The sequence below is a fragment of the Cyanistes caeruleus genome, chromosome 16 (assembly GCF_971803275.1).
Source record: "Cyanistes caeruleus chromosome 16, bCyaCae1.hap1.1, whole genome shotgun sequence".
Classification (NCBI taxonomy): domain Eukaryota; kingdom Metazoa; phylum Chordata; class Aves; order Passeriformes; family Paridae; genus Cyanistes; species Cyanistes caeruleus.
This window is the reverse complement of record NC_141716.1, coordinates 7,111,126-7,120,545: the sequence shown is the minus strand read 5'-3', so window position 1 is coordinate 7,120,545 and position 9,420 is coordinate 7,111,126. Positions and strand designations below refer to the sequence as shown.

Below are 9,420 nucleotides of genomic sequence, written 5' to 3'. Positions count from 1 at the left end.
GGGCCAGCGTGGGAAAGGCAAGGACAGCCCTGGCAGCCACTGTGGCCGTGAGGCCAGTCACACTCCCTGAGTGTCAGCACCAACCTCACCTGGTTAAACCTCAGAGCAGAGGTGAGGTGCTGCAGCCATGGCTTTGCTCTCTCTATCTGCTTGCACACAGAAACATTTTCAAGAGCCTCCTCTCCAAAGAAGCTGTGTTTTACAGCTGAAGCACTAAGTCTTTAATCACAAAACATAAGTCCATGTTTCTTTTAAGACCTCTTGAGCTCCTCAAGCAGCAGCCACTTCAGCAGCCCTCTGTGAGCCAGAGCGACACCAGCTGCTGCTTGAGCTGGTGGGAGGAGAGCAAGGTCCATTGTATCGGCAAAGGACATTCATTTGCCTCATCCCCACATTGATGAATTGCTCCACTTGCCCGTGTCAGGCTCCAGCACAGCAGAGGATGAACAGCTAAAGCAGCACTAAGCCCACACACTCCATTGAGCTGGGAGATGACTCAGAGGAGGCTCTCGGTGCGGGTGGAGGTGACAATAAACACAAGGGACAAAAGCCAAATGAGCAGGGACTCTGCTCTCCCCAGTGACCCACTATGAGGCAGAAGCCTGGACCCTCCTCATCCCCTGTCCCTCTGTTCAATGGCAAGACAGTCAAGAGGGTCCTTGGACAGCCCAGCCCCAGTGCTCTGCCACAAAGCACACAAGGCACGGATGGCACCAAGCTTAAATACCTTTCATGCCACTGCACACAATATCCCAGCACCTCCCCAGCGCTGACAGGAGCAGTGCAGTGTGTGTGTAATGGCCGTGGCCCCCATTCCTCCCTCTGCAGAACCCAGGCAGCCCTGCCCAGGGGACCCAGGGGATTGAGCAGGGGGAGCAGCATCGCCCAAACCACCTCCTGATTCCACCCAAGGCTTCAAAATATGTGATTTTTGCCTGCAATCTGTCTCAAATGCATTGTGCAGTCTGCCCACCCCACGCACACCCCACCTGCCTCTCCCCACAGTAGGGACTGCACGTGGCAGCAGCAGCAGCATCACCCAGAGCCACTTCGGGTCAGTCTCAGTTCCGTGAACAAAAGCTGCTTCCCCAGCTCATTTCCTGACAGAGCTGATGGCCTGTGCCCCTCTGGGGACCCAGAACTTGCTGGGAGGCATCAAGGGAGGGAATTAAGAACTATTTCCTCTGCCAGAGATAAGATCTCTAAACAAGCTTCTCAGCCAAGAACTTTAATTTTTTCATTTTACAGGTTTTGCAAGGGAATCTTATTCTCCAGAATTGCATCCGCCTCCAACCCCACTTAGAGCTGCCAAAGCCTGCACTTCCCCCGGGACCAGCCTGCAAGCAGCAGAGATGGATGGGATGACATGGGCATGACTTCACCCTTCTGTCCTGCTGCTGGAGCCAGGGGCTCTCAGGGCTCCCAGAGGAGCCCCTGCTCTGGCCCTGTGCTGTATCCCCTCCATCTCCCCTGGATCACAGCCATAGGGTGCCACAGCCCCTGCCTCAGCATAGGGGATGGATGAGCCCCTGGGGAGAGCATCCCTGTGACCAGCAGCAAAGCTCAACATGACTCCTCGCTCTGAGTCTGCTCCCTCTGCACAGATCCAGCCCCACAGTCAGTTCCATTTAACCCAGGAAGGGCCAGTGTCTGGTCGTGTGAAAGATGCTCATGTCCCCCCACTCCCCCGAAAAGCTTTCTGGGGATCAGTGAGGGCACTAAACTGGCTGTGCAGTGTTCACCTCCCCTTCTCCACAAACCCAAGCAGGTTATCTCACTGCGAGCCTCAATCCCTCCTTGTGGCACAGACATGTCACAGTCCTGGCCTTTCACACAGACAAATGTTCCTTAAACCACTGTAGCATTCAAGAAATAAAAGTCCCTGCCTTGCTCCTGCCCTGGAAGTTTGCAGTTCCCCTTGCTGCTGTGGGATCAAACGCTTCAGGCTGATTTATCCATGGGAGATGGAAGCCCAGACAGATGGGAGGGAGCACAAGCCCAGCCGGGCGATAAATCACAGCAGGGCAGCTCTGCCTGCCCTGCTCCGCGGCTGTGCCGGTCCCCACGCTCCCAGCGGGATCAATGCCCGAGCCCTGAGCTGTGTCCATGTCCCATTCCTTGGGAAGGGCAGATATCCAGCTCCCCAGGCATGCTGCACCCCGGCATCATCCCGGCTGTGCTCCCCGCCAGGCACAGCCCGGAGCAGTGACCAGGGGACAAAGCCGCAGGCTCAGCAAGCTTCCCATTTTCCGTCTTTGCTCTCCCACAGCCGAGGGAACGTGACCCCCTTGGGAAGTTTCCTGGAAAAAAGGGAAGCACGCTCGCTGCTGGAATGAGGCTGCCACAAGGGATGTCTCATGGGACCTGGGACAGGACAACCTGCCTTGAACTTACGCTCAAGGACATCTGTCCTGCAAAGCTCAGCACAGCACAAGGAGATTCGAACGGGCTTTTGATGAGCTTCCAGCAAGATAAAGGAGCTCCCCTGACCCTGCTCCATCTCCCTGAGCGAGATCATCAATAAACCAGAGCTGCTGCAGCCTGCGGCTCAGATGGGCTCTCCACTCTCATGTCCGCACGTGTCGGGAGCTTAAATTAATGTCACCGCTGGAGAAAGGAGGGGGTGCCCACCCCAGGGGTCCCCTTTGGTGCCAAGATTTGTCCAGGCTGTCCATCCATCATCAGGGGAGGAAAGAAGAGCCTAGGAGGCAACTGCTCCTGTGGAAATATGGGGCACTCAGCCCTGCATGATCGCGAGGCTCAGACCAGGGAAGATTTTTGTCCCGAACCAGTCTCCAAACCCCCAAATTTATTGACCTGCTGTATGCAAACAGCACTACAAAACTCTGGCACGTCCAGGCTTTGGGGCTCCTTCCTCGGGTGCCATTGGTGGGTGTAATGAGCTGGAGATAATTGCAGCCTCGGGGACACAATTAACTCTTTCCTGCCCTGGTCCAGCTGGGGCTTTTGCATCCCACAAGAGCAATTCCCTCCCTCCTTCCCCCGGGTTCCTTAGAAAACTTTAATTCCTCTTCCTTCTCAAAGCGAGCCTCTGAATCAGAGTCTGACAAACGCCACGAGTTCACTGATGTGTGGCTGTGATTTAGAGTTGGAATATATTTGGAATGTATAATTTATTTCAGGTATTTGAGGCACCAGTGAAACTGGGAGAAAGCAGTGAGTAAATCAGTCATACCCTTGTGATGATGGGGGCTGCAGCCTTTATGTTGCTCTGAAAATCCTGCTTCCACACAGCCAGGTGAATATCTTGAAGGATGGGTACTATTTGGGGCTGCAGGGATAACTCAGGCACCCTGGAAGAGGTGATGCTGGGAGACTTTCATGACAGTGCTGCCATTGGGACACAACCTCTAGCAGAAAGGTGAGTGGTGCACAGCCCTCTGTTCTGGGACAGTGATCACCTTGAAGTGCTGCCCAAAGAGCTGCTCCAAACCTGGGACCCACCTCCACCTGCCAGGTACCACCTGGAAGCAGCAGAAGAGGAAGCAGACACAAAGTCCACCCTCCTCTGTGGTTGTTGCCTTTACAGCGAGTCTCTTTTTCAGAAATGCAGAAGATGTGAAATATGAAGACAGAAATTGCCAGCGACTTTTAATTTGGGTTCTGCCAATTTTTCTGTTCCAGCTATTGATTTTCCATAAAGATTAATCCCTGCTCCCAGCCTTATCTGACAGGCACTATCTAGATGTTTTGCTTACCCTGAGTGGGGAAATATATGTTTTATTAAGTGTCAGAGCTCACTAATGAGAAGAAGGAGGAAAATCAATTGTCTGCTTATATCTTGATCTCAGACAGGACTAACAAGTTCTTTATTTTGATGCTGTGGACAGGCAGAGTGACAAACAGAGTGACAGTGGCCGTCAGCTCTGTCATGGAGACAGCTCAGCTGATGAGGAGGGCAAAGGGTTACATGGTGTTGAAGGCTTCAAACACATTTGTATGTGTATTAATTCAAAGAGATTCATAGAATGCTATAAAATCCTATAGTTGAATTGATCCCTGATGAAAAGTGATGGAAAACACTAAAATTTCTGCAGACTCTAAGCAGGTTTATTCTCCTATCCCTAAAACCAAGAAAACAGCTTAGCCAGCAGCTCAGGGTAGGGACAGCCAAAGGGGTTCCATTTTTCCACGCTAAAGTTGGGATTCAGGTTAGTATTTATGGCAATAGAAGTACAAGCAAGGTCAGTGCAAGTCTCTGCACAACTCCAGCCATAACCCCATTTCAAACACGCACTATGCTGTGGTTATAAAAAGTGCTCAAGTGAAAGGACACGAGCATTAAGGTCCTTTCCAGACCAAGCCATCCTGTAATTCTATGATTCCATGATTCCTCCTTGGGTATCTGGCACAGAACCCAGCTGGAAAAGGAGGCAAGGTAAGCTGGACCTCCACAGGACTCTTCTCATACCCTCAGACCACCAAGGCTGATTGGAAAGGACAGCTCCATTTCCCAGCACACACAGTCCAAACAACAGGATCGAGACCCATGACATTCATTTCCCACAGAAACTTTGTGTAATTATCAAATACTAATCTCTGCTGGCCCTCCTCTCCAAACAAGGCTACCAACCTGCTTTCACTCATATTTGTTATCTCCTTTGTCTGTTAGAGGATCACACCTGACAGTTGTATAGTTAATCTCTTGGCAGCTGTGAAATGAAATGGTAAGCTCTGGCTGCCTTGAGAAGATGCATTGATTTCTTAAAATGACACATCGCCTCCTCCCTTGATGTTCAAGCAGGAGCTTGGGGCTGTCGTTATGGATCCTGCCTGTCATTCAATTAAAAAAGCTTAGCGGAGATACTCCAGCTGAGTGCACCAGACAGCATTAAGGCTAAGCCCTGACCCAAAGATTTAATAGCAGGGAGTACAAAGGCACCTTCAGCCCCAGAGGCTTGACCAGCTTGCTGAGGAGTTCACCAGTTGGGGTATGGAGCTTGCCACCATGAACCAGACAAGGCACGCTCTTCTCCACAGTAACACAGCTGACTGGGTGGCCAGGTCCCATAGGAAAGCAGAGCAGGAAAATCCCTTCCTTCCCAGAAGGAAGTTTGCTGCACTTAATGGAACATTTTATATCCTATTTCAACACAGCTCTTTCATAAGGATTATGTGTTTAACAAAACTCTTGACACTGTGAAACAGCTGCAGTTTTACTGTGGAGAGTGAAGCATTGGTGTCTGGCCTCAGATGGACTTTGCAAGATTCTCCCTCGAGATGCAAATAAGCCCCCATTTGCAGCAATAGCAATATGCAGCCATAAATCCCAGAGGGCTTTATCTGAGATTTAGATCAAATATTAGGAAGAAATTCTTACTTGTGAGGGTGGTAAAGCTCTGGCACAGATTACCCAGAGAAGCTGTGGCTGCCCCATCCCTGGAAGTGCTTAAGGCCAGGTTGGATGGGGCTTGCAGCAGCCTGGGACAGTGGAAGGTGTCCCTGCCCATGCAGGGGGTGGAACAAGGACCTTCCAGCCCAAGCCATTCTGTGAATCCATCACTTCACGGTTCCACGGTGTTACATTCCATCTTCCCCGGTGCCACCATCCCATTGTGACACAGCAGTGGGCATCGAGCGCCGTGTGCTGCCCCATGTCAGCACTTAGCAGACGCTGCAGACACGTCTCGTTGCACGGGCAGAGCAGGTCCCCTCTCCCCACGACGCCCGCTGTCACCGAGCCTGCAGCCTCCGAAGGTCCGAGGGACCGGGGAAGGGGAAAGCGGCCGGGAAGGAGATTACTGGGATTTACTGCCATCGCTACCCATGGCAGGGGCTTGGAACGGGATGAGCTTTAAAGTCTTTCCGACCCAAACGATTCTGTGAATTACGGAGGGGAGGATACGAGCGATTCCAGGGCTTGTCCTGGTTCGGCCGCAGCTCCCCAGGCCGAGGGGTCGCCGTGGCAACGGCCGCGTCCTGCCGGGCCTGGCCGGGCCGGGCCGCGCCGGGACCGGAGCACCTGGACACAGCTCCCGAGGCCTGAGGAGCACCTGGACACAGCTCCCGAGGCCTGAGGAGCACCTGGACACAGCTCCCGAGGCCTGAGGAGCACCTGGACACAGCTCCCGGGGCCTGAGGAGCACCTGGACACAGCTCCCGAGGCCTGAGGAGCACCTGGACACAGCTCCCGGGGCCTGAGGAGCACCTGGACACAGCTCCGGGGCCTGACAAGGTGGGCCGGAGGCCGAGGGGGCAGCCCCCGGGACCTCTCCAGGCCTGGGTGAACACAGAGCCCCCTCCTTGGGTGATGCAGCCCCCGTTCCCCGGCTGCAAACAGAGCAGCAGTGCAGGGAATGCAGCCCGCCCTCTCCGGCAGGAGGGGAAAAAAAAACAAAAAACGGGATGTAAAAGCACGGGAAAAAGCAAGGGAAAACAAGCACAATGACAGCTCGGTCTGTGGGCAAACACATTGCTCGGCAGAGCCAAATCCCTCCAAGAGTGGGGAATGTCACCTGGCACATGTGCTGGTCCTGCTGCTTCGTGCACGATGCCGGGAGCTGGCACTGCTTTGGTTTAGGTCGGGGTTTTTTTGTGGAAAGAAAAACGTGAAAAGGAAATACAGCTTGTTTTTCTTTTAGTTGGCAGCTCTCTTGGAAGATAAAGTTGCAAATGAGTGACTTACTATAAACTGTGGTGCAGCTCAGGGCCAGACAGCTGAAAGGTTTACAAATGCTTGGAATTCCTATGAGGAAGTGTTATTAGTTCTGTTATGAATTTAGGGAAAATGAGACCAAGAAAAATGTCTTTGTTAAGTGGATCTCATTATCTAGCTTCTATAGGGCATGTAAGAATGAAGATATCCCAATTAGATCTTAGTTTCAGAATACTGTATTTATTTTGTTTTAAAATCAAGTGTATTCAGCTTGTGAAAACCACCTAAATATCTGTCTGAGTTCTCATTACAGTGTCACTGAGAACAGGGACACAGGTATTTATTTAGCTAATAAATACATAAGTATTTATGGTACATAAGCTGTGTGAGCCACAGGCACTTCAGCTAAAGCACAACAAACACCTTCCACCTTGGCACAGATGGCACCATCAGCCAGGGCACATTTTTGCCAGTAAATGAAGTATAAAATCATCCCAGAATGGTTTGAGTTAGAAAGGACCTTGAAGCTTATTTCATTCCAATGCCCTGCCATGGGCAGGGACACCTTCCACTATCCCAGGTTGCTCCAAGCCCCATCCAACCTGGCCTTGAACACCTCCAGGGATGGGGCAGCCACAGCTTCTCTGGGCAACCTGTGCCAGTGCCTCTCCACCCTCACAAGTAAGAATTTCTTCCTAATATCCCATCTAACCCTGCCTTCTGTCAGTTTGAGGTCATTCCCTCTTGTCCCCTCACTTCAGAGCCCTGTAAACAGCTAAGATTAAGCCAGCAGAAGTGGTGCTGTAAGAACCACTGCCTAAACACCCCCACAGCAAACTGTTACTTTACAGGTGCTTTACATTTATGTCATTCTCTTGCTGTACATTGCAGAAAAGCAAATAGACCTCATGGTCTGAGATGATGCAAACTGAACCCAGAGATAGGGAAAGCAGCACATCACAGAAAACACTGTCAGGTTATGACTGTCAATCCACTGGTGAAGGTAGAAGCACAAGGAAAACGCTGTCATTCCTCTTGGAAGCTGTTGTGAGGTGGCACTGGGTGGATTGTGTTGTTCTGCCTGCTGCATTCCAGCTCACGTGGGGGCAGAGGGTTAATTTGAGTCACCAACGTGATTATATATCTGTAGGAACTGGCTGAGGAGATGGGCCTCAAACCTCAACAGCCTGGCAGATTACAAAGAGAGAAAAATAGGCATCTCCAGAGAGGCAGAAGAATGGAAAGAAATTGCTTACAGGAGTACAAAGGCAGCTAATTAAAATGAAACAAGATAATAAGATAGGGAGAAATTTTGGCAGAGTGTATCAGAGAATAGTTCCTGTCAGTGAATCTATTAAGTAGAGGTAGAACCTCTCAAGGGCAGGTAGAGGGAGACCAGTTGGAATACATATAAGTAGAGGATACAAAACATTAGAAACCATACAAGTATAAAGGATAATTCCTCTGGAACTACATCTAGTCTGACAGTTCTTTATAAGCTAAGCTTTAATTAAGAGAGAAGAGTCACAGCCATGATTGTACTCCCTCACAGCTGCTTTCCCTTTGGTTCTTAATGTTATTATTGTTACTTTCCTACACAGCACCCAAGCTTTGGAAACATGGCTAAGGTTTCGCATGAGAATGAAACCACTTCGGACAGTACAGCACCCAGAGAAGAACAGGATGACAATGCCAGCATGGAGCAGTACCTGAGAAACAAAAACCTTGTTCTGGATTTCCTGCGCTCTGACCTGAACCCTCACCACCTCCAGTACCACTGGAACAAAGTTCATCTTCTGAAGAAGTGTTACTTTTACTTGAAGTTTGAGCCCAGACACGTGTGCGTGAGAGACCAGAACAATATGATGATTTTTGCTGACATCTTGCAAATAGCAAACCCCTGCCAACTACAGAAGATCAAGAAGGTGGGAAAAAAACAGACTGAAATCCAGCTGGCACTTTTAACTGAGCTGTTGGAACAGTTGGAACGAGGTCGGGAGGAGCTCAGCCGTTACGTACAGATCTGTGACGTGGAAACTTTCCTCTCCCAGTGGGACTTGAATATAAAGAGAGTGCTCAAGCTCTCCATGTTTTTCAATAAGCTCATCTCCTTGGAGGAGCCAAGGAAGCTCCATGTCAAGCACAGTTTGGTGTCACAGATACATCTTGGAGGTGCTCTACACCCTCCCATTAATTTTTCTATCTACACTAAGAAGCCGCCGATTTTTGATCGGATAGAGTCATTTGCATGCCAGACCTGGGCCCAGCTCAAATGGTTCACTGAAAGTCAAGAGTCACACCTTGAACGATGGCAGCTGGAGATCAAGCTCGTGACAGATGACAGTCAGACAGAGCCAGGATACGGTCGGACCCAGGAAGTCATCTCCAACCCGTGTGTAATCAACCACCTGCTGCCTGGCAGGTTGTACGAGTTCAAAGTGAGGAGATCCGACACTCACACGCTCGTCTACTCGCAGTGGCACGACTGCATTGTATTGAAGACAAAAACTCACCCTACTGAAGACACCAAGGAAGCCCCCAACCGCAGCCTGATGCGGAGGCTCTCGAGACCGACTCCCCCAGTTTAATGGTTTAATGAAAAAGATGAGTAAGAGTAATTAAAAATAAATTGTTTAAACAGTTTGCTTAAAATCAAACTCGTTCCGTTTTCAATAGCAATTGTACAGGTGCCTTCCCAAAATCTTTCCAGGTTAGCAGTAAGCCATTCGAAATTTTCTGCAAAAAATAACATCTTTAGGCAGCATTTGGGACTCAACACTTTTGTCCCACTGCCAGAGGCAATA

The 9,420-nt window shown here is 50.4% G+C and overlaps 1 protein-coding gene across 3 annotated transcripts; it reads left to right on the top strand.

Moving 5' to 3' along the window:
• Positions 1–5,573: 5,573 nt before the first annotated feature.
• Positions 5,574–9,268, top strand: FNDC11 (fibronectin type III domain containing 11). Of its 3 annotated transcripts, XM_086853342.1 has the most exons (3): positions 6,603–7,297; positions 7,508–7,668; positions 7,767–9,268. In XM_086853342.1, the coding sequence occupies exon 3, from the start codon at positions 8,236–8,238 to the stop codon at positions 9,202–9,204; it is 969 nt and encodes a 322-aa protein (XP_086709468.1). In that variant the 5' UTR covers positions 6,603–7,297; positions 7,508–7,668; positions 7,767–8,235; the 3' UTR covers positions 9,205–9,268. The 3 variants fall into 3 exon arrangements, with proteins under 3 accessions (XP_086709467.1, XP_023795492.1, XP_086709468.1); XM_086853341.1 differs by lacking the exons at positions 6,603–7,297; positions 7,508–7,668 and adding an exon at positions 5,574–5,718 and having other exon boundaries at positions 8,218–9,268; XM_023939724.2 differs by lacking the exons at positions 6,603–7,297; positions 7,508–7,668 and adding an exon at positions 5,611–6,196 and having other exon boundaries at positions 8,218–9,268.
• Positions 9,269–9,420: the final 152 nt, after the last annotated feature.

Coding starts and splice junctions, on each gene's coding strand:
- FNDC11 (XM_086853341.1), top strand. CDS start 8,236: ATGGCTAAGGTTTCGCATGAGAATGAAACCACTTCGGACAGTACAGCA.